The sequence below is a fragment of the Zosterops lateralis genome (assembly GCF_965231275.1).
Source record: "Zosterops lateralis genome assembly, chromosome: 1".
In the NCBI taxonomy this organism is placed as follows: domain Eukaryota; kingdom Metazoa; phylum Chordata; class Aves; order Passeriformes; family Zosteropidae; genus Zosterops; species Zosterops lateralis.
This window is the reverse complement of record NC_139762.1, coordinates 51,500,567-51,526,753: the sequence shown is the minus strand read 5'-3', so window position 1 is coordinate 51,526,753 and position 26,187 is coordinate 51,500,567. Positions and strand designations below refer to the sequence as shown.

The window sequence follows — 26,187 nt, the reverse complement described above, 5'->3', positions numbered from 1 at the left end:
CTTGTTGTCTTAAAGGTAGGCCTCTGGTAACATTTCTTCACTGTGTGAGTGCCCTTGGATTTCAGTGTCAAACACTAAGGATTGGTAAATCAGGTTTCTTTCTGGAGATGAATTTTGCTCAGATGTACTGCACAATCAAACTTAGAGAATTACCATCCACCAACGATTGCTGTACATACAGTTGATTGATTCTAGCAATATCCTGCTTTCTCTCTTTTATTTTTGTCCCTGCTTTTTGCTCCTATCATGCATGTATATGAAGTCAAATGGAGTACATATACTCCCGTGGGTGTCACCCAGATTAGACCTGGACTTAATTTGGCTCTTTTCTATTGTGAATATTACAGTGAACATCAAAACTTACCAAAATATTCCTGCTTACAGAATGTGCCCCAAACATTCTTACGCAAAAATCACAGCTTTGTGAGTGTTGACTTCTGCAGAATGCCAGCATGGAAATTAAATATACCACATGTGGACATACAGAGATTGGACCTGACTGTGACTGGTACTGTAGGTACCAGCTGCACATTGATTTCTGGTGGTAAGAAAATGAAGAGTGAAATGCAAACAACATGTTTCTGTATGTAGCAGCATTATATGTTTTTTTGTAATTTCAAACCTGATCTCTGACTACAATAAGAGAAAGCTTCTTTTTATTTTTCAGGAATCTAGGAAATGGTATATTTCCAGTTTTTAACTTGAATTTCACATTCTCCTTACACAATATTTAAGTGAAAAGGCAAAATAGAGGCAAGAAAAAATTTAGAATTCGGGGTATGTGATCTGACAGAGCCTAGAAATTATATGCACAGTCATTTACCACCTGTCTGGGGGATTTGTTTAAGTATTGTTTGAGTCATGTTCAAGGCTAGTTTTCTACCACCCCTGCTACAAGGACTTCACTACTTAACACCTTCTCAACACAGACAAACTTTGCTGATAATAAAGTTATATAGGATGTAGCAACTGGTCTCCTCCGCTCTGTTGCCTTGCTATTTAAACCCATATTATCAAGATAATGCTACCAACAAGATAAGATAAATAATTTGAGAGAATAAGTCTTCTTTATTGAACTTCTGTAAACGTGGACTGACATGCTTTCTTGAATAAGGAATTGTGGACTTGAATTACAAATGTAAATTTTTTTTTTTTTTAACTGATGTTTATAATTTTCAGCACATGTAACCCTGTATGAAATCAGTAGTATCGTTCAGATTATCTAAGCATCTTTATTAGTTTACCAAGAGGAGTTAAGTGACATTTTTGTTTTATTTTGTACTCGTTTGATTGCATATACTCACTGTTCTGGTCACTTAAGACACGAAAGGCTGGTCTTTCACTTTTAGCAAGTTCAGACAATCCAAGCCATAATCAGAGAAAATCCCTGTGGTTATCTGTCTCTTTTCTAAACCAAGGGAATCTTTAAGTTTATTTCACTAAATACAAAATTATGGATTAGATGGGTATGCACAGTTAGTGAACAAGTTAACAATACCTATTATCCTTGTAAAACTCCTAGTTCCCTCTCAGCTGTATTTTGGTTTAGAATAAGAGCTTTCTGAAATGTTTTGGTCCCTCTTCTCTGCCCTAGGTATTAATTTGCTGGTTTATCCAAACTATCCAATTTCAGCATCCCCATAATACCCTTTATGATCTTTGTCTTTCCCTTATCTCCTCTACAAAAGCTCCTCATGGTCCAAAGCACAACGAAAGCACCCTGGTCTAACACAGCACAACTCTCCTGGGACTCTTGGATCGAAACCTCATCTTTTTCAGAGCTTCCCCAAAATGTCTATTTTTCATAGACAAGACCAAAAAAATATCATTCACAGTTCTTACATCCCCTGCTTCAATTTCCACAAAGATCTATCAAAGCAATACTGGAAAGTGTCACTCTAACAGCCAGCAAAGGATATAATAGGAAGTGGACAGTAGGGCAATTTACATCGTAATCTATTTTCCTGTTCTTTCCCAGTAAACAATAAAGAATGTCTGTACATAAATAGGTGGAACTTAATACTGTCTGTAGTTAACTTAAAAAGCCCATACATACAGGTCTGGGCTTTTTGCATAGTTTAACAGATCAGTTTCAATAATTTGTATTGTTTAAAAGAAACTATCAAGAGCTATAGAAAAAAAGAGAATACCCTAAAGAGTCAAAATGCAAAAGGGAAACAACACACCAGGCAGAAGCACTGGGATTGGATACCCACAAGGAGTATAGCGTCATTGCCCATGGATGGTGGAAGCAGTCCAGATGAGGTGCTCTTCCTGAAGCAGTGATCCTGTAAGAAAGGTCTGGTAGCTCTGCTCCTCTGGGAATCCAGTAGATAAGGGCTGTTTGTACTGTCCTAAATCCCAGCTTATATCCAGGTGAGAATGCTTGGCTCCTCCCCCTGGGCAGAGCATCTCACAATGGGATGAGGAGTGTGAAGTGGGTCCTTGATGGCCCATTAAACAGAGATAACTCCTGGAGGGAGTTACCTGTGAGTCATGGGCCAGGCGTTGATGGGTCATTAGCAGAAGACACCCCAAAGGCAGGGGGCCTGGGAAGAACACTGCCCTACTTGGTTTAACAGTTCATGAAGATGGTGATAGAATAAATACTTTGTGTACATCCTACACTACAACCCAGGACACAAGGCCACATTTCTCAGCTATGAGAGTGATCTAACATATGTACAGTTTATGCACAGAAGTTCTGAAATCTCCACCCTCACAGTGAACTAGCCTGGACACTTCCCTAAGCAACCTGTCCTAATTTGGCATTCTCTGAAGAGCAGTTTGGATTACCTAAAATGAGCACAGTTGTTGATTTTAAAATTTTATTTTTCATTAATGACTGTAGTTTTGGTCTTTATTTTCATGTTTTCTGAGTTCTCATTGAAGAAGCCAGTGTCCATACCAATGGAAGGTAACTGCCTAATACCTGCTAAAGACTTTAGTTGAACTCCCAATGAAAATAAATATTTTCAATTTCATACATCATAAATTCTATTATTTTTTAATATTTCAGAGTATAAATATTACATTTTTAAAAACCCACACCCTCACCCTCCCAACAAATTTTAAAAAGTTAAGATTTCCTTTATACTTGGGCAGCTGTAATACTTTGCATAGCTCTCCTTGACATACTGAATTGCTTCAGTCATTTTGGTAGGAGTCATTCAGCACTATAGGAGGAGGAAATCTATCATGCACGCACTGTATAAATAACGTAATTTTTCCTGAGTACTTTACAGGGTATATTTCCAAGAAAAGAAAAAAGAAACTTTCTTTCAAGAAAATAACATAATTCCTTTGCATGTCAATCAATATCATGCATCCTAAAGCACTTTCAAGAGAAGATTTAATAAGGCTAGGGCAATTTATCACAGTTAAGTCCTGTAACTTGCTATTCAAAAAGACTCTCATTGACTTTGTGTTGAGTCACTTCTCTATGAAGCTTTGCTGCAATGCCTGCTGTGCTTTTGAACAGTCAGCCATGGTGTTTAAGAAATCTCCTTTGCGTCATTGGATTTGATATTTCTCCGGGGAAAAAAAAAAGAAGCATTATTTTGTGGTTTAAGCTTGAATTTTCATTCGATTTCTCTGAAAACAAATTGCCTTATTTTTTTTTTTATAATTATTAGAAAGACAGGAGGTTCAAGGTAAATTAATTTTTGCATTGCACTTTTCACGAATTCTCTACTGTATACATTCCTTGTTTTGAGTGAGCAAACTTGTAATAGAGTAAAGGTTGGATGAGCTGAGAAAGAAGAAATGCACCACAACTCAATAGCTGGAAATTTTTTATTAATTTCCTAATTATACAAGATTAAAGATTAGTTTCTAATTTTTTTCCCTTTTTTTGGGATGCATTAGTTTAGAAAAAAATAGTTAGAGAAAATGTGACAGAATGTTACTCCTTTCCATCATTCAAGTCCTAGGAGTAAGAGAGAAATACACTCTGGTTTCTTTCTGCTTAGTGAAATGTTCCCACTCCTAAGAGCTTTAAAAAATTATGGAGATAATAGAAAATTAAATTTGTAGTTATTATTTTTGCCCAGAGTTCATTCTGATTAATTTTATGGATTTCTTTCTAATATTAATATAAGTTTAATATGTCTGCTATGTGAGTGGTTTCCACTTACAATACTTTTAAGGGTTGATAACTTTTCACTTTAAATAATTACAAATTATATGGAAAGGATAAATTCATTCATATTCAGAAAGAAAACAATGTATGCATTTACATTGTAGAGTTTCTCTGATGCTTTTCTTTAAATATAGAAAGACAATTCACTGGAAATCTATTTCTACATTTGTGTTTCTAAATAGGAATAAGAAAGCTGAATATTTTTTTAAGTCACAAGCACCTGAAAAAGAAACAAACAAGAAAATCCAAAAACAACAACAACAACAACAAAAAAGTCACCCCCCCCAAAAAAGACCCAAACCAAAAAAGCCAGATATAAATTTGTATTTTACCACTGAGTTAAACACTTTATTAAGTTAAACCAGCCAGTCTTCCCAAATGTGTATGTAATTTGAATAGTTTATAAATATCCCATAATGCAAGCAAATGGCATAACTAGTCTATCAAACAGAGCAAGGACTACTAATCACTACTAATTGCTGTGTTTATGGTTTAAGTGTCAGAATGATCATGCAATTTTGTCTCTTAACCTTGCCTTTTTCCTCTTGTGTTCATCTAATACTTATTAAAGAATTCAACTGATAAGAAAAGTACCATTTTACACTTTTGATTCATATGTCTTTGCAGTTATAATAAGTCTTTAAAGTTATTATGAACTGAAAATGTAGAAGAACAAGAAATTGTTAATCAGTTCTGTGGTTTTTAATGCTAAGATTTTAAATTTAATTGCTGTATCTTTTGTACAAGATTCTAATGAGAATAAGGACAGTGTTTACATTCAATTTAGTGATATTTTATAGGAATTTCTTTAAGTACCACATAACTTTATGTACTTAATTACTCAGATAATATAATTTTATGTGAATATGTGTACAAAAATAGGATTAATCAAGGAAAATCTAGGCTTCACAAAAAAAAAGAAAATTTATTATTATGACTACTAAAATAATATTTTTTTTCAGTTTTCCCCTTAAAAATCAAGATTATTGTTCTTCAAATCCACCTGGCATATTTATTGAGTATCCTTAGTTTTTCACCTATAGAGATCATCTATATGGCGATATATGAAACAGATTGTTATGAAAGTACATAAACAGAATATAAATAGATTGATATTTTTACTTAGTAATGGAAGTCTGAAAAATTAAATTTAAGGTGTTTAAAGCCTGTAAGAGCAAACAGAAGTGTCAGAATGGGCATTTAATATCTGAATTCACTTCAAATCGGATCACATTTCCAGTGTTAAATACAAATCAGAATTTATTAGCAACCAAGCTCCAAGCAAGTCTTTGGAATCAAAAGATAATTTTATTCAATTGGTAAATCTCTTGGTAAAGAGGTTGATACTGTCTGTAGTTATAGCTGACACAGGGTAGTACGAGCTAAGTGATAAAATTTGGAATACTGGAGAGCATTCAATGAATGACATAAAACTAGAAATAGTGGCTAAAGTACCTAAATCAAATCTCACTTCCATTCCAAACTGGTGCAGTTTACCTAAAAGAGACATACTGTGGTCATACAAACTACAGCTCACAAGGATTTGGCTTGGCTGGTTAGCTACTCATCATTAAATGTTTTTATTTTGACACCTTTGCTAACTGTACTGAAATAATAATTGTTGATTAAAATATAAATCTCTTAGGTGGAAGTAAATCACGTTAATCTCTTAGCTGAGTTAGTTCAATGCCTTCTATATCACTAATTTCCTTTGAAGTAAATTCACGTTAATGATATTGTAGCTACAACTTTCCATTGCTTAAAAATACCAAAAAAGTCCATGTAGTAGCAACCAATAATATTATACAATTAATACCAGCAGTGCAATATCCACACTCAGCAGCTCTTAAAAGCAGTAAATAGGAATAGAGTAATTTATGCTGCTTCCATCTGCCTAACTGTAATTATCTCTGGCAATATCTAAATTTTTTTTCTTCATCCGGTATTGTTGGTAAAAGTGAAGTAGCAGTAACTTTGAAAATCTAATGTACATTTATTTTCTTTGTTATAAAATAGAAAGCCTATGATAGATGTATTGTATGAGTAATGTACAAATTTTCTGCAATTTAATCATTATGTGGCTTTCTGTATTTTCTATCATATCCTATAAAATAAGATGGAAATTGCAGTAAAGTGTTAGATTGACTTAAATTAGCCAGGACTGGTAATAGTGATCATTCTTACATCTCTGCAAGTCAGTAAGTGATAATTGAAACTTCCTGCCATTACTCTTATGTTATTTGAAGAAATATCTAAAAAGGAATATCAACTCTTATGTTATTTGAAGAATTATCTAAAAAGGAATATCAGAACACCTTCTGAGTTTACTCCAAAACAGTCCTCTTGCTGCTTTCATATTTTATGTTTTCAGCCATGCACGCACAACATTTTTATTAATGGAAACTGACATATAAAGGTAATAAACCCTTCATCTTAAAACAACAGAAGACATTTGTGTTGTTTTTAATTTGTCAGATGATATAAAAAATGTTTTATTAATTTATTTAAATGTTACTCTGCCAGGAAACAGAATTGGCTTTATACTAAGAGCATAAAGCTGTGCTTAAATGCCTCATAGTAAAGTAAAATTTTTCAGACATTATGGGCTGTTTTTCACTTGTTTCCCATTTAATGGTGTTATTTATATTAACTTTATTACAATCTCAGTGCCCTCATTTATTTTCTTCACTGCCATTTTCTAAATAAAGCATTAAATGTATGTCAAATTTGGTCTTTTATTTTAAGTTAGTTGTTTGTCTTCTTATTCCACTTTTCCTGAGAACTCTTTATTTATGTCCTTAGTGGCTGACTACTCTAAAATGCCATTGAAGTAGGCAGGAATTAGAAGTATTTAACAACTGGAAAAAATCAAGTGGTTTCTGGAGAAAAAAAAAAAAAAAAAAAAAAAAAAAAAAAAAAAAAAAAAAAAAAAAAAAAAACACAACACAATTGAAGTAGAACAGCAAGTCAAAAAAAAAATGCAGGAAAATAATCTGTGCACTGAGTAGATAATACCTGATTTATTTCTGTTGTGATTTGAACGAGTATCAACTTTAACACCTATGTGTAATTTTGACACTGTTTTACCTAATTCTTTACTTTTATGCCCCCATTTCTAGATGCTACCATAATATGATAGTAATATTTAGTCTTTTTTTTTCCTCATTAGACAAGAATTTTTTGTTTTAACTCTCAAATATCTGGGCAAAAGTTTGTTTTCGTCCAACCTACAGAAAAGCAGAACAACTTCAGAGACAACCATAAGGCAAAGTCATTAAATTTCGCACAGTTGTGGAGCTGGGAGAGATAGGCTCATCTTCTCCACATCTAAGACAATATCATTAAACCCGTCTCATGCAATAATTTCTGTTCTCATCCACCACTGAATGGTAGTTCATCCTAAATATTTTGGTGACTGTTGGTATATGCTTGGGTTTGGAAGGTCTATGGCTCTGAGAGAAGCAAAGTCTTCAGCAGCAATTTTCAAATAGACTATTATCATACCTGGTTTGCAACAGGTCTTTTTCCATTAAATATTTTTTTCTGAGAACACTAATAGGTAGTTTCTTTTCTGAATATAGAAGTCTTTCAGAATTATCAGAAAATATTTATTTTCCATTTAAGTATTATTTGAACTAGCATATGAAGTTTACCCCTTAAACAAACAGCTATTTAGGATGTCTTGGGGTATTTATTAGGACTGAAATAATTTCTTCTTTATGAAAATCATGCTTGTGTTCTGCTAAATTATTAAAATTTGCTCTCAGTAACAGTACAGCATGTGATTTTTTTTTTTTTAACCTAGTCCAGCTTTTTTTAGTGTAGTCCAGTTTCTATGTGGTTTGGGAACGGATCTATGCTTGGGTATATTCTTCAAGATAATCTCTCTATTTGGGAATGATATAGTCTATGTATTTCGCAGCAAGCAATTTTGAAAATAGGAGAGGTATTAAACTTGTAGTTAACTGAGGTTAAAAATGAATGAGTTCCTTTGGCATGGAAAAATAAAGGGAATTGAAAGAGATATCAAAATTAAATATACCTCAATGCCCACTGCTTTTCATTTCACACTGAACTGCTACCATTACAATGCAACCTGGGTTACAAACCTGCCATTTCCCAAAAGCAATTGGAAGCCCCAAACATATTTGTGTACTTTGAATTCTGTGACCAGCCATTTTGAAAAGTGTCTCAAAACAGTTCTTAAGAAGTCCACTGCTGTTCACACTAAAATCCACAGCAATCTGAGAGAAGCACAGAATCAACAAAGTTCGTGTCAGAGAAAATTATACTGTAGTCTTACCCTTCCCTTGTTACTGTCAGCAATTTTCCTGTTTGCTACCAAAGACAGTATGCCTGGCCTGTTTTTATGTTTTTGTCAGTGCTTCCTGTGTTCCTCTACTTTTTTTTTTTCTGTGCTGTCATCCTAGGCTTTTAATATCTCGTAAAAAAGTATTTGTGCAAGTTGTGTTGTGGCTTGAAGATAATCTGTTCACAGCTGGTTGCTCAGCTGTTATCATCTGAGTATCTTTTGGACTTTTTCTTATCTTCCTGTTTCTTTCTTTGATGACTACTTATAAACAATACCAGTATAATTACATGTTCAGATAACCTATTATGCTCTACATGACCTATATCTATGGCTCGGTCACATAACCCAAGATTTTCTCTGGCACTCAATAAAGGACGTCTGTAGTGCTGTATTGGTATTCCTCATACCTCAAGTAGAGAGATCTTAGAAGTTTCTTTTTTAAAAAATCTGTCTACCAAGAACTTGCAGGTGCTGAATCGGTGTCAATACACCAAAGGAAATAGAGCTGAGAGTTAAGGAATAATGGTGTAGAGAGAGGCTGCAAAATCTCCAATGATTCTCCAGAACTGGCTCCAATTAATAAGCAGAAAACTGGTGATAAAATATTCTTAGAGAAGAAAGTATGGCTGAAGAGGAGACTTCCAGGGAGAAAAAAAAAATCAAGATTCACACCCCTGGTAGAGAGTGCTGCCAAATCTTGTGAGATTGGGTTAAACTTTTTCATCATACTACAAATGACATGTACAGAGAACATTCTGGGAAGTCCACCAGAGACTTCATTAATGCTGGCTTGTTTTTATCAAGGGGCTCATGTGTGCCCCAGGAGTGCTAGAAGCACATAATCTTCTTGTTCTAAACTCTAGCTTTCGTAAACTCTGTTTTTGTCTGTGTATAGAGACACATTTGGTTTTCTTAGGTAAATAATTTAGATTTTTTGGGATAGAATGCAGTACCTTGCTATCAACCTCTATATTTCTGTAAGCTAAACAATGAGGACAAAGTAAACATCAATTTATTAGAAATTGACTTATTCAAGAAGTTGGTGACTTCCTAACACACAGAGACAAATTATAGTCTCTATTCTTGTTTGTCTTTCTACATTCCACCAAGATGAAAGATACTAAAGTCATGTTTATTTTCATAATTATATGATTCTATGATTATCAGAACAGTTCTTACAGTTTCAAGATGTGGGATGCAAATGCCATTGCAATCTCTGTCCTTAGTCCTCATATTTTCTAATACAGAAAGACAACTACAATTAAAAAAAAAATCTTTATAGAAATGCAGATATTGAAAAATATATATTCTATTTTAATTCATGCTGTTCATCCCCTCTCCAATTTGCTTGGTTTGTTTCACACTCTTGGAGCAGAATCTTCTAGTTTTCCAAAGTTGCTACCTGTCTTCCACTTGACACTTAGGGCTCCATTCTGGTCTGACTGAAATAAAGGTTAATTACTACAGTGAATTTGAATAGGGAGGTGGATCAAGCTTTTCTTTCAGTGTCTTTTCCTGTTTATAAACATGTGAAGCATTAGCTGTATCTTCAACCCAAGCATTGTTAGGCACTGAATTTGAGTTTTGTTTTTTTGTTTTGGGGGTTCAGAGGATACATATAGAAAATTTGACTACTTGAACCTTGAATGAGACTGTGCTCCTATATTTCCTGACAGATAAAAAGATTTGTTTTCTTTCTCCCATTCTATATAGCAGGAGTCCTGGGCATATACTTGAAAACCCTACCAAAAAAACACAAACTTGAAATCAGTAGGTTTTTTACTGATTTTCCTCCCAGCTACCCATGCAACTAGATGAATAAAATATGGATTACTGGTTAGACATCAAAGATATTAGATACTATTTTTTTTAGTTAAGTGTATTTTTTGTACTAAAGAAGTAAAATATCAAGTATCATCTGTATACAATCATTAGCCCATCGTTAACTTACAAATAATATAAAAGGAAAAAAAAATCATGCTATCGAAAAAAAACTGCCTTCTTGTTACATTAGAATTTGCATTCCATGTCAAAAAAATCTGAATGTTTAATATAAGGGTACAAAATAATCTCTGATTGTACATCCAGAATCTAGTATGATATTCCTTTCTTAGGTGAGATCTCAGAAATGAGTAGTGCCTTTGGTGTTCTGACTACATATACATTCTTCTGCTATTATAACATGAACCTGAATGTATTCTTCCATCAACTTCCTTTTTTAGAATGCCTTTGGTAGAATCTTACTCAGCTGATTCAAAAAGAGACATAATAGAACTTGACACTGGAAAAGGGATATGCTTTTAATTTCATAGGTGCTTTATTGTATTTATTTTAGTTTATTTAATTTGTTTATTGTATTATATTAAAGTGATTTTTAACAAAAAAATCATTAATTTAAATTCTAGTTTTTCTAATTTTTCTTGAAAGTTTGAACTAAAATCAGAGCTGGATCTGCAATTTGGATGTTCTGTGTTTAGTACATCAAAATGAAGTCCTGGAAACAATTTTTCTTGAACTTTGGCAAATTCCGATTTAATCCATGTCTGACTTTTGAGGTATAAACCCTCTCTTTGTGGTCTTTAAATATGAAAAAAAAATTGGTAATTTACAGATTCTTTACATCAGAAAGTACAGGAAAATGGAGTCTACCTGACTTAGAGTTGTGTTTGTAAGCATCAGCATGAACATTGGTTTAGACTGTTCAAACTGAATTTTATGTGCATTTTGAAAATGTACATAGTTTCTTGTCAACAAGAAGATCAATGAAGTGCTGTCCAAATTGTTCATCCATTACTTAGCCTTCCTAGTGTCAGCATTACTGTCAGCTTTAGTTAGAGAACTTCATTTATTTAAAATTTCATTCACTGTGGAAAGGATGAGGAAGTGAATCATGTCTCAATAATGGGAATCTGGAAGGGGAAGGCATTGTCTTGTATATTGAATTAAAACCACAAGGTATTAGGTTATTTTGAGGTTTGCCTTTGAGGCACAAGCTTTGTCTCAAATGATTCTTGCTCCAGAATAGTCTTAAATGTCCAGGTCTCACCAAAATTAATGAACATTAGACTGTATACCTGATAGTTCAAAAACAATGTGGGTAAGGCTTGTCTAGCCGCTTTTTTTCTTTTTTTTGTGTGAGAAGCATATGGTTGAAAAAACCTATTCTTCTATTCCCTGTGGAGTAGGAATTGTTTTTTTGAAATTACCTCTTAGCATAACTATCTGTTAGAGTAGAGCATGACTGAAATGCTTTGACACTCAGTCAGCCCCACAGACACATTATGAAATGTGCTTTACTAGGGCATAAAACTCCTGCCTCTTTCAGTTTCTTTCATGACTAGAAACAGCAAAGGGAATAGCAGCAAGACAGGCAAACAAAGACATTTTTGTGGGAAAATTATAGTTTTGATCCATTGGTAGATACAGAAACATTCCGAATCCTAAATCCTAAATCTCAGTGTATACCACGCTCTTGGATAATGGAGAAAAGGTTGATTTATGCAGTTAGGGGAGGAGCAGCTGCTACTTCCAGCCACTCCATCCCACAACTCCCTTCTGCTCCAGCCAGTAAACCTAAGGACATGGGATCTCCACTGAGGCTGAGGGACCCAGCTGCTGCTTTTCTGTGTGCAGGTTCAATCACTAGCAAACCAGAATGTGTCAGAGAGCAATAATATCTGTGCACTAACAAAGTACATACTTCAGATGCAGTGAAGCTGAGAATCACATATTGAAATACCTCTGTGGTCAGTTCTGGAATGGTCTTAAATTGTTAAATCAAATAATACATTTGTAAATTATATATTTGGTTCATACTCTTTCTGATGTGAACAGTGAATTGTTGCTCTCGGTTTTGATCTTATTTTTCAGTTAGTGTTTGCAGGATGGTGAATAATATTTCATTATATTCAGATATATCTATATAGTTTCCTTGGCTTTGAAGGGTTTCCATAAATATTACTGTTTACCCTGGTGCTGATAAACTTGAATTTAATATTTAAACCAAAGGAATTGTGGAACTGCTCTGAACCCAAAGGTGATATGCAAGTTTCCTCTCAACTCTGGTACTGCACTAAAGATGTAAATATGCTTTGTGTTATTTGGGGGATTCCTGCCTGGGAGAATTTCTAGGGTTCACTGACAGTTTGAAAACAGAAAATTATACTGAAAGAGAAAGCTGTTTAAATATAACTGGGGAAAGTGCCTGGTAGGACTATGCCAATATTTGGCTTGCATCCACCAAACACAACAGAACTAACTTGCACTTTTGTCTCTCTCTACTGTTGGCTGTAAAGCCTCACATAAATCAACTTAATCAGCCACTAGTAAGGATAACTTAGAAAACGTAGGAGGCAGGTTTCTGAAAGTCCTGTCCTATTTTCATCAGATCAGTCACTGGCCAATGCCATGCTGGAAAGGCAATATAGGTCATGTCCCTACAGCTTGATTTTTCTGCCTGTCAAAAATAACAATTCCTACAGTCTGTGATTAGCACTTTTTTTTGGCTGGTTGGTTGGTTGGTTGGTTGGTATCTTTTGGGGAGTGGCATTTGATCTGATGAGGTTATTATGCACTAGTTAGGCATTTGGAGGATCCCCAAGGAGCTTTTCCTTCTGCATCAAAGGTGTGTTACTGTGACGTGATTATATGTGTGTCTCATAGCAGTTTATGACTCCCTGTAATAGTGTCATAATTTTAGTCCAGAGGTGATACAACCTCAAGGCAAGCCCAGCTTCCTGAGATACCTGTCAGAACTAACTTTTAGCATTGTCTCAGCTTAATTACTATAGCATCCCTGATTAACTCTGTGCCACCACCAGTGAACTCTGAAGTAAGGGCTTACTGAAATGAGTCAGGGAAATTTAGAAGCTACCAAAAGTAAATTTAGCTGATGAGTGGGATCACTTTAGAAAAATTTTAAAAGTATTATTGATTATATGAAATCTCTTGCAAAGCCTTTTAGTCAAAATTTATCTTAATTAGATTTTGGCAGGGACTTATATGTAACAAGTTTTGGGGTTTTTTTAGTAATAGGTGCTGTATTAGTCATCATCTGACCTCAAGCACCTGTTGCTTTTTTCTCTACTTGTTGCCCTCTTTTTCAGCCAATTCAACTATTCATGTGGCACATGAAAACCAGTATTCAGGAACAAAATTTAAAATTATGTTGATCACTTTTTTTTGTTCAAATAATGTCAGTTTGATAAACTTTTATTCTCCTGTCTCCACAAATGCTATTGAAGAGGCCATAAGGCATTGCAGATTGGCAAGGTGGATAGAAAATTGGGAGAAGGAATGGGAGCTGTAAAATCTGTCTTAGCCACCACAGCAAATGTGTTATTTTATATGTGATATTTTACCCTTGTCAGACAAGTATTGCATGGCTGGCCATCTACCTAGCTGAAACCGGCAACACCATTATGATTTTTTCAGGATTTCTACTTTCTTTACCTTCTTTTCTTTCCAATAAACTGTCATTCCTCCCTCTCTCTTCCTTCTTGCTCCTATCTTAAATGGATTCTGTCTTTTTCAGGGACTACATTGTTAAAGATTTATAAGTAGTGAATGAGTCTCTCCACTGTCTTATCAAGGACATTTTTCTCAAGTAAATTGACACGTTCACTTCTGAAGGTCTTGCAGTTAAACAATTGCATACAAACACACTCTGTCTCTCTGCCTTTCAGTTTGAGCAAGACACTAAGTCATTCTCATCTCTTGTAAACCACCTTCAAACACACAAGAAAATTAATGTATTCAGAGCAAAACTGAAAATACTACAGAATGTCCTCAGATTCCTCAGAAGTGAATCCAGGAAATTAGATTTTAGGACTATTTTCTAGTTTACAGAAAGATTCCAGCACAAGTATTCTTTGCCCAAGGAAAAAAAAAAATAAAAAAAAACAGTAACAAAGACTGGAAACCTATTTCTAGAGAAGGCTGAACTGGAAATTCCCCTCAAGGTTGCATTTTTAGTCAGAAAAATCAGAGAAATTAGAATGTGAATTCTAAAATATAGCAAGGACATAAATCCTTTTCCTACTCTAAGAATATTTGTATGAGAAAGAAGGAATGAGAAGCAGCAGCAGAGAGGACTCAAGGAGAAGGTAGCAGAAAATTTCTATCCTTTAGAGAAAAAAATAATGGATCATCAGCTTCACTGTATAAATTGTTCCAGGTAGTTGACAATTACTTAAATAAATAATGTTGTAATATAAATTATTAACTTTATAATATTTCCTTACCATGTTGCCTTTTTTTCACCCTCATCCAGGAAATCTGTGTTTCTTTTCCTTTGAAAAGATCCTTATGGCTTAAGCCATAGAAGATGAGGTTAATAATGCTCTTTATTTTGCTTCTCTGCAGGGTTTCCCATACAGATGAATGACTCGGATCACTCGCTGTTTGAGCATTCTTTTCAAGGGTGCATGCAGAGAATCCATGTGGATGATCAGCTGGTGGATTTGCATGCAGTGGAGCAAGGCGAGCTGGGAAGCTTTGCCAATGTCACCATTGACATGTGTGCCATTATTGACAGGTAAGTCATGGAGAGATCACCCATACTCTGGTGCACTGACACATCCTTCATATTCTGAAAATAAGCAGTGATCCAGAAAAGATGGTCCTGACACTGCCAGTGATGATGTCAAGGCAGCCCTACTATTTTAGCAGTGGGAACCATGCTTAGGTGATGGAGATGATGGATTTAAATTGTAGATGTGTAGGGTGCAGTGGAAAGCAGCTCTCAAATCTCTCTACTCATCAGCAGAGGAGGAGGAGGTGAAAAATTCTAAGTCAGGCTCAGCCTATATGTCAATAATACGGCTGCCTTGAAAAGAGGAAACTCCTCACTCATTTTGTCTGTTTCTTTGACTGGTTTGGAGACCATTTTGCAACTAGAAGTTGTGGCTCCTGGCTTCAGCCCCTTCTGCTTCCATGTGTTCTTCAGAGAACTAAAACAGGTTGCATGCTTGCATAGTGGATGCAATAAATGCTCAAACTTAATTAAAGTGATGTTTACTGGGTTTGTTTTTTTCCATTGTGAGAAGAGTAATCGGGAATTAGGGCAGCCTTTTGCTTTGGCACTATCTTTTCAACCACTTACCTGTATTCATTTTTATTGCTTCTGATTAATGGTTTCTTTGTTGGTGAAAAAAAAAGAAAATACCAGGAAAGACAGAAAGAAGAAGTAGCCCAACTCCTGAATGTAGGCAGTTTGACTTATCATGAAAATTACCTTACATTAAAGCCATTGCAAGCCTGCTGGAAAGCTGAAAATGGCTTTTTCAAATAGTGGCTCTGAAAGGAGTAAGGAGTACTAGATCAGAGAACACTGGAAAAATTCAGGTAATAACCAACTACCGAAGTTCATGTCACCCTCTAAAATCAGGGCCAACTTCAAAGCTACATCAGGTTACTCAGGACCAGTTGAGCTTTGTATATCTCCAAGCATAGATATTCTGCTGGCTCAGTGATTTTGGATAGCATCAGCAAATATCTGCATAGCTGTGGTAAAGAAATACATGTTCTTTTAATTTCCTACTCAATTTTAAGAGATCTCAGAGACAGGTGCTACTGTGAAAATATATATATATATATATAATACACTGCTTTGGTCTTGCAAAATGCCTTCTCTTCCTGAAATGTAGACATCCATTTGCACTAAATAAGTTGTGATAGATTGACCATAGCCAGCAGCCAAACACTCACCCTGCCTTTAGCTCTCTTCCCTGTCCTGAGAGATGGGGAGAAAAACAGAAGAGAGGCAAAAAGACTGGTGGACTGTGAAGACAATTTAATAGGAAAAGTAAAAGTTGCATATGTAAGCAAAGCAAAAAGAGAAATTTGTTCATTGCTTTGCATCAGCAATGCCCAGCTGCTCCCTGGAAAGCAGAGCCTCATCTCAGCACATGTTGTTGTTTTGGAAGAGAAACTCCATAACACTAAACATACTCCTTTCCTCTTCCATTCTGTTTTATTGCTGGGCATGCTGTTGTACAGTATGGAATTTCCCATGAGAAACTGCTTCCAAATCCCTGCTTCCAAAGTGTCAGTTTGGCTCAGCTACCCCAGCTATGTCCTTGTCTAACCTCCTACCCAGCCCCTCCTGGGAAGGGGGAAGGGTGTGGAGAGAAGCCTTGGATGCTTCTGCCCAAGCACTCTCCAGCAGCAGCCAAGAGTGGTCTGGTACCAGCAGGGTTTTAGGCACAGCTGGGAAACACAACTCCCATGGATTGCTGGGAAAAAAGATTAATTTAGTGACTCCATCCCAGGCAGAGCCAGTATATCACTGCAATAATCTCAGTGTTAAAGGACATGCTTTGCAGTGTACCAGTGAGTTGTTCTCAGCCCCCTTCATGTTGCTTCTGTTGAAGATTGAAGTCATAATGAAAAGAGCACATGACAAGCTGGTGTCGTAGGGATGAAGTTTGTTCTGTCTCCTCGCACATATCTGAAATTAAAAAGAATTTCTGTGGTCAGTATTTGTCAGTTTGAATTACTTGGTTCTATTTTGAATATTTGGTTTTGGAAATGTAAACTGACTTGAAAGAAGGGACATGAAGAAACAGGTAATTAAGACTCTGCTTTTCCTCCAATGGATACATTTAAGCTTATACAACAATTTGTATTGATCTCAATGATTGAACCCAATTATGCCAGTTTCTATTAAGAAAAGATCCATTATTATAGCAAAGTTAATCAGAATTAAGGTTTTAAATATATTATAATGTAATTACAAGTAACTTACAGTGTAAGTTAATTAGTATCAAAGCTTTATGATACATTTATGAAATACAAGACTTAAGGCTTCCTATACATTTAACAGCTTATTTTGGAAGTTAGCTTCTTGTAGAAGTTACTATTGAGAAGCTATTTCTTTTTGTAATGCATAATATGCATCCAAATATTTCATATAATGCCACGTGCCACATAAAAGTTATATATAGTGGCGTTTTATTATATGAAAATATTATTATGATTTCTATATTTTTTGCATAGTATATATTAGGTTTATTATATATATATATAAACATCTATATTCATAACAGTTTGGCATAAATAATAGTGTATTATCTATGCTTACGTATGTATGTATTTATATTTTCTTTATATTAGAGAATTGTTGGATGGAGGGAGACTGACTCAACCGATATTGATCAATCAGGCTCGATTTTATTTGTTTTCTCGCTTACATTTATATTTTAAATAATTAGTTCATACATATTGCAAAAGCCAAGCTCCTGATTGGTAGTGACTACACAATAGTTTACTTCATGTTATATCAGCATATTGCAACAGTTGTATCGCCTTGTAGCATTTAGTTCCTCTTTTCTCATGATCTCAGTTTCTCTCCCTCATCCTCATGCTGGCCTTGTCCTAGCTTCTAGTTACAATATTAGTCTGAGAGCTATTGTGCCCCTTACCCTCTTCCCATTTCTCAGCTATCCTCTCCACAGAGAATATATTCTTAGTCTGTTTCCCTCTTCTACAACCTTGGTGTTGATATCATCGTCATAAAAGTTAAAATTGTATGTCTTACATTCATGCTTTTCAAGCACAGGAAGATTGTGTTGCAAGCAGAGCAGCAGTTGTATAGTCACAGGAAATTGCAATAGTATCCAAAGAAATTTCTTAGGGTTGGCTTTGTTTAGCGATGATTGAGATGTAATCAAGATTGTTGTTCTCCCATGAACAAGTTTATTTCTCATTACTTTGTTCTTTAGAAAAACCCTTTGGCTGAGAAGTGACAATGCCAAGCTTTAGATCTTACTGGATTTTCATGGCTGTCTTATTAACATCTGCAAATAAGAGTTTACAAGCACTTCTGCTACAATATGCCATTGTATATAACATTTTTATGTGGCCTTCTTTTAAGGAATCAAAGTACCATGTGTGCTATATATCAACTCAATTTCACTTCCTTTGAAAGGGGAAGATACTTGTGGCTTGTCATAGTGGGATCCTCCTGCTTTTTTAAACTAGTTTGGATCTGAATCATAAAGGTTTCAGTCATCATCATCAACATGAAAATTGCTTTCATAGCCACACTTCAGTAAAGATCCCCACTGGGCAAAAAGATAAGTTGTCACATTGAAATATTCCTACTGCAGGCTTCAGCCATTTGGCTCAGGGGACAAAAGGTGAAGTTGTAAATGGTGGCATTTTTCATCATTAACCAGAGCAGTTAGTAAGGAGGGGGGAGTTTTCTTAGCAAGAACATAACAAAAGTTGCTGAGGGTTTGTTGAGTTTTTAGTTTTTTGCACCTGCCTGAGGGTAACTGCTTCCAAAGTCCCAGGTTCTGCCGAGCTAAACTCTGGCCTGACATGGCAAAGGCAGTTTGGCATTTTATTTCCAGCAGTTTTGAAAAATATGAGAACAGTGATGTTAGAGTATTACAGCTTTGTACTTGGGAGATACAAGTATTGAACCAGTGTCTTTTTATTTTGTCTTCCCCTCCTCACATGAGCATTTTTTTATTGCAAAGACTGCAAGCTGAGATCTAATTACAGGGGAACACCAAAGCTAAGGAATATTCTCTTTTTACCAGCAGTTAAATAGTATAAATGCATATAATTTCATGCAGGTATGTATAATTATAGGCAGTTAAAATGCTACTGAGAAAAAAAAATAATCATCCCTTTTTCTGTCTTTTAATTACCTATAATTGCATTAGCAGTGGTAGTTGCATTGTCACAGTGATCCACATGCTGCATTGCTTGTGACAGCACAGGTCCCTTTTCACCTCCTTTACTTAACATTTCCAACCCAACTCATTGTACAGTCCAGATGGTACTGTTGTACTTACAGATTTAAGCACAGGACATTGAACAGGAATTATTACTCACAACTAATTTACCCCGGCAGTCTCAGAGAATTCCAAATCTTTCCTGACTTTATTATGGCCAGAATTATGGATTTTAATCACAAAATCACAATGAGGGAATGCTAAAATGATTTCAAAATACAGTGTCAAATCTGCCATTGGAGATTATGTGGCACAGAAGCCAATTTTAATGAAAATTTCTGTGTTCCATGTGAAAAAATGGGGGGAGAAATGAAAAATTTTCATCTGTTTTTTTCTGGTGTTTTATGGATGTGTAAACAGTGTGATTCTCTCTGTAACACAGTGAGATGAATTAGATGCCAGTATTTGAGAATAATTTCACATTAAAGATTAATTTAAGCAATCAGATACGTGCAGCAGAACATTTCTGGGTGATTATTACTTACCTGCTATGGGGATACACTTGTCTGACAGAGTGCCAGCATTCAGCTTTAATCCCATACTGCCACATTCTGTCAACTGATTTTTTGATTGCTAATCAAAGTTTGAAATAATTCATCTAAATAACAGAACACAGCAAGCTAATTGGTACATAAATATGGCCACAATGTAACTGGCAGCAAGACACTGTTTCTTTGGTGTTACAAATTATCATGCCAAATAGTATTAAAGTTCTTAATTTCTGGATCTGTGCACAGGCTTTAGGATTCTTCCCTTCCTTGCTGTTCTTCCCCTCCCTCTGCCAGTTCAGAGGTTAGACAGACAGACAGACATCATGCAGCAGTGCTCTGCATGAGGAAGAAATGATATAACAATGTCCTGACTGGAAGCAAAATACCCTTTGCAGGTGAGTTTTTGCAACTCAAATTCACAAAAAGGAAGTTATGTAGGACTGGGGAAGGGCTGAAACTACATCATGACTTCAGCCTGCAGATATTCCTGGCCATATGGCTGGAAGGCACTTCACAAACCTGCCTTCTCCTTCTCCTCTCCTTCTCCCCATATCTCTTTGTAACCATACAAAATTTTATGTAGAAATTGAGGTGAAAGCTGCTTTCAATGAGAGAGATTGAAGTGTGTTTACATAATAATCCATCTCATTTCAGAAAGGTGGCTTTGTAGGCAGAGATAACACCTCAGATGACAAGGCTTTTAACACTGTGGCACTTGTCCATTATGTACCAGAGTACACAGCGACGACTGCCATATTATTAACCCAAATCAGTAGACAGCTAGGAGGTTACAAATTCTACAGAGCCAACCACAAAATAGGAATAGTTGAATTAGCTTTTATTATTATTATTATTTGTATATCTTAGACTTTTGCAATATATTTTGCTATGAAAAAATCTCCATTCTCAAAAAAGGGGATATGGAGAACATTGTAAAAATCAGGGAAAAGAAATCATGAGGAATATTAAAAATCAAATAAACTAGGGTTTTCCGTGTGTTAACAAACCTTGTCCCTTGCACACAGCTGGAAATACTTGAATAACTTGCAAAATATAACCGAGTCTATGCTGTACTTTGCTATCATCGAGAAATTGGCCGGGCCTTCCAGCTGTCATTAGATAGAAAAGGACTCCTCAAGACAGCAACAGAAAGACAGAATAAAATGGTGAATATATCATGGAAGCATAAAAAAAAAAAAAAAAAAAAAACCAACAAAACACACTGTTAAATAACTTAATAGTGTAATCAATAACTCTTTAAACAAGGAATAGTTTGAGATGCACATGGTTTGAATGCTATTTTAGTGCCTTTGCCATGTGTTTTTTTTTTCTTCACTTTATCCTATATAACACAGGTTAGAATAATCGATAATATTCTTATGAGACTCTTTCATATAACTATGTGGGTTGTATGTCATCTGGTAGCAGGATGCCCAAACATTTTGAAATCTCAGAATATCCTCAGTTGTTCTTTGTCTTCTATTTAGTCCTATATAAGCTCTGCACAGAGAGGAAAAAAAATATTTCATTTTAGCTCTAATGAATACTAATATTTTTGTTTATTATTATTTTAAAATATAGGCTATTGAAATAATTTTCTTGAGAAATTAGATTATTTGTTCATGAAAAATGCTTGTTCGTGCTACAACAAGAGCTAAGTCAGTAAATATTTAGGTATACTTCAGAGGGGGAGGAGTATGTTACACAGAGTTCCGCATTACTTGACAGATACTAGATGTAGCCTCTGAGCTGCAGGATTGTTTTTCTCCACAGCCTGAAAGAGCACAGAGTTTGTTCTTGGGAGCCAAGTGGCAGAGAATGTGTCATTGTCACCCAGGAGCTGTGCCCAGTGCAGAGTCACCAGGGGCAGGGACAGCACCCTGGGCCTCCTGGCACAGGGACTGCCTTGGGGCCAGCATTCCAGAGTTCCTCCTCTAAAGATGCTGCGTGGAGGATGAGGCTGTTGCAAGTGGAATGGTGAATGGAGGTCCTTGTCACTTTTGTGGCACAGGGCAACACCATCCTGCAACACCACAGCCACAGTGCCCTGGAACAGGATAGAAGGAGCACCCTACCATCTCCCTCTGCCATAGCTGGCCTGAAACCAGCCCAAATACATCTGAGAGAAGTCCTTGAGGAGCTGGTAGAATCACTTGAAGCTGAGAGAGGAGAACTGGAGGCTGGACAGGTCTTCTGGAGGTGCCCCACTGCAAAACCAGCTCCCAGCATGATCCCCTTCAAAGCTCATTTGAGGGACTGAAATCTTTTTTCAGCTCCATGGCCATGGCAACACAAAGGGAATGCCTTAAGGAGCACTCCAGAACTCCCTGTCCTCATGCTCTGTGTGGAGCCAGGGGCAGCAGTCATAAGAAGAGAGGTGCAGAGGTGATGCAAGGCATCCCAGTGCTTGGAGCACACATTGGTCCTCTGCCAGGTGCAGGAAGGATTCTTGCTCCCAAGGTAAGTCAGGCCAAGGGCATTTACTCATTCTTGGAAGACTCCAACATGGCCCCTGGTGAGACAGAATAGAAGTCAGGCTTCTCCTAGGAGGTATGCCCGGTGTGTGGGATGAGAAGGCAGGTCTTGTATTGTTCAGAGAACGGCTGAGTAACACTTTTGGGATCAGGAAGGAATTTTCCACTGGGGAAGACTAGCAGTGGCCCTTGGCAGGTTTTTGCCTTCCTCTGCAGAATCAAGAATGTGATGTTAAGGTTTTCTCTGGGCACTCTTGGCCAGGTTGCTGCCTGTTGCTAATGCCCCATGAAGACAAGCAGCCTCTTGTCCCCTGCAGCACCTTTTGCCTTCCTCTGCAGCACTGAGCACAGCCCTTGGCCTCCTTTGCCGCATTTGAGGTGCCTGTGATGCCTTGGGAAGGCTGACATGCAACAGAGACTGGACAGAGCTAGAGAAAAAAGTAGATATTTATTGAAAGGCCTTTAAGGATACACCTTGGGCAGGACAAAAGCCTGACCAGGGCTTTTCAGGTGGACTCAAAATGGTCACAAAATGTCAGGTGGACTCAAAATGGTCACAAAATTTATGACCAGTCACAAGGTCTTACACTTTTATAAGTTTTGGTCTATTTGCATACTGGGGTTTAATTGTCCAATTACAGCTTTGGGTTGTGAAGCATCATCCTTCTTCTTTTCCTTCTTCAATCCACTCTTGGTTAGGCTTTTGGGCCTGAAAGTTGTACTCGTTGTCCTTAGTCATCAGCAGGAAAAGAAATTGTTTTGTCTACCTACTCTGTGAAGAGAGCTTACCAGCACTTAATATGAGGCTCAGAACTACACCCCTAGGCAGCACAGAATCTGAAAAACATAAAAACTAAAACTTAAGGCATCACCTGCTTCCTTTGTGCCTCCCATCTGATGGGAGGAAGCTTTCTAGATTTCCAGGTGCAGCTCCCATGGGTTGCTTCTTGTCCTTGGTGACATTGAGCACAGCCCTTGTCAGGGCTCCTCTGGGTCCCTGTGGCTCTGTTCCTGCCTGCATTGCACCTTTAGGGCACCACTCATGTCCTGGATCTCTCTGGCTCTCTGTCTTCCAGTCCCTTCACCATCTTCATTGCCCTTCTGGGGATGCATTCAGGTACTTTAACATCCTTTTTCAAAAGATGAGGCCACAGTTACAGGGATTCCTGCCATCAAGGCACACACCAGCTGATGTTTACTAATCTGGTAAGCTTAGCAGGGAAAAGATTTGTAGAGAAGTTGATAATAGCAGCAAACTTTTAAAACATTATTTAAATAATGTTACAAGTTGTTTTGGCAAAATCTTTGTGCTTTTTTGCTCTCTGCTACAACATAACTAATAAAGGAACAGCTTAATCAAATGGAGTAATCTATAATTTATGAAAGTCGTGAGCAAAATCTTTGTGTGGAAATTAATTTCTTGTGTTTTCTTACATGCATTAGTTTGCTCAGGGGACTCGATTGAATGTGCAGCTTGTATTACATTCATACGTAATTATTATTTTATTCTCATTCTCCTGTGGGGAAGATGAGAGCACTGAGCAAACATCCATAAAGCTCTCTCTTGGACATGAAACTTATACTCTCACAAGAGGGGATGCTAAATATTTACCTGATCTCATAATAAAACTGTTGAAACTAGCTCCCTGTTTATTCAACTGAGTTCTGAAGTCAAACTGCTTTGATGACTCTCTCAAGTTATTCATCGCTTATTGCTCCTTATCAGTTCATAACTGAAAAAGTTAACATATCCTGCAGATTGTCTATTTTTATGTGATTAAGACATCTTCTCCTGCATGAATAGTGCTGCTATTCTTAATGAAACTGTCTCTGTACATTCATACTCAAAAATAAGTGAAATCAGATTGTTGTCTCAATTTTAAAGTTTTATGAAAAATTTAACCAATGCAAAGAAGTTTCAGGAACTGTCTGTATTATTACTAATCTTTAAATAAGACTAAAATAGCATCATCCTCTTATTTGCATTTTTTAACTAGATATGGATCTCTCAGACATGAATATCAGTACTTCTGCTCTTTTTTCCCAATTAAAAAAATGGATAATCATAATCCATACAAGTAGACTGTCTGTCTACTACTGACTGTAAAAGATTTTATTCTATTCCATAATTAGTGGACATGCTAATATTTGATAGGTATGACATAATGCTGTAATAAGTAATAATGGCATATGCTCTAAATATTTTCTGGATACTAGAAAAAAAATTCTTGTGGGGATTTTCTTTCTGTACAGTACAATTATAATATGACCAGTTTTATGACTGCAGCTCTGAATTTGTAATCCATAAAGCTATGAGTACATTTAGCCTATTCATTAGAAGTATGTGCATCTGGGGGAGAACCAGTCCTGTTGGATTGCTAGAATTTCCACTGGATATGTTACAAAGAAGTTAAACCACAGAACAGCCATTTCATAATCAGGCAAATATCTTTCAGTAGTAACAATTTTGAACAAATGTCTGTCTTACTAAAATGTTGGGTCCATCTCTTGTTCATACAGGCAAACAATGAAATCTCCAGAATAAGTAGTTTATCTTGCATAAAACACTACTGCAAATAAGTATAGCTATTTGTGGATGGAGCCTGACTTTTAGCAGAAATTGCCTCACTGTACAGCTCCTGCTGGATTTTACATTCTTTCTTTTTTCTTCAGAAATCATTATAATTTTAAAATGAGCATTGAACTCGTGCAGAATACTCATACTAGTGAGAGCCTAAAGAAATAGTTATAAGTCTAATAGATTAGAAGTGGTCTTGCAGTAGTTATTGCTTTTTAAAACATGAAAAAAAATTACAATGCCATCATTGGAAATCATTAGTAATAGTAATAATGTTAAGATATGTGCATTAGGCCTAATACTGTCTTTGAATCTCTCCAGCTTCCTTTTCTCAAAAAGAAATGCTTATTTCAGTATTTCTGCTGGTAGTGAATGTTTGCTAGTGATTAGACTCTCAAAAAATGACTGTCTATCCATCAAGGAAGGTGTTATTTCCTGTTCAATATCATATTTCTCTCAGATATGGATTTCACTGATCTTTTGCAGAACAATACAGTGCCACCTAAAAGTAAATAAATGTGATCAAATCCATTCCTGCTACTAGGACATTGGACAGAACAGGTTTACCTTACTTGATTTATGCTTTTCTTTAGCCAGGAATATTAAATTCCTGAGCATCCCAGTATTTCTGTTGTGTTTCTCATGACCTCTTCCTTTAAAGAAAATGCAGCTAGAGAAAGGTTAAAGCCTAGATTCTTTACAGTGTTTACATGTGCTAATGCTTCCTAAGCTTTGTGGCTCTCTCTGCCTGTGGGATTGGCATGGAGCCATGAGGGAGGGACTTGAACTCTGTGTAGCCTAAATAAGCAGACATAAGCATGGAAGAATGGGACTAACCACAGACAAAATAATGAGCTACGTATTGAGATGAATGTAGGCAGAATTTATGGCCTAGAAATATCTCAAATGAGAACATACATGTATATCATTATGAGGTTAGAGCTTAACACACAATCCTTCTATCATACTTCAGCACATGATATGATTAGTTGGAGGATGCAGAAGGATTTGACAGCAAAGAGAGTGAAGAGAGGTTCAATTTTTCCCTTGATTGTTATGTAAACTTTAGGTGGTGGAGCAGGCAGATGGTGTTTTTCTGTATAAGGTTCTCTGTAGGCACATAAGCAGTTTTGGGGCCACATGGTGGCTGACCAGGATGACACATAAACATTGAGGCTGACCATGGATTTGAACTCTGCCTCTCCAATTCCACATCAAACCTACTTAACAGTTTAATTGATCTTCCTTCCTGCATTATGTTGAATAGATTTAAAGCTAATGCACAAAAAGTTTATGATGGATTTTAGTATTTGTGAGTGTGCAGATTTCTGTTGTGCATCAAATTAAAAGCAGGTGGCAATTCCTGATGAGAAATTGAGTTAAGACCTAACCAGATTTCTTCTTAGAAATTAGAAAGAACAAAAGTCCTTGGAGGAATATGTGTCA

At 36.2% G+C, this 26,187-nt stretch overlaps 1 protein-coding gene across 1 annotated transcript in view; it reads left to right on the top strand.

Annotated features, from left to right (window-relative positions):
* Window positions 1-26,187, top strand: part of CNTNAP2 (contactin associated protein 2) — a gene marked incomplete at its 5' end in the record, with an annotated part of 1,047,398 nt that overhangs the window by 636,675 nt on the left and 384,536 nt on the right. Inside the window, one exon of the mRNA XM_083867656.1 lies at window positions 14,817-14,988. Within this exon, the coding sequence (XP_083723782.1) occupies window positions 14,817-14,988 (172 nt within the window). The remainder of the gene's footprint in view (window positions 1-14,816; window positions 14,989-26,187) is intronic.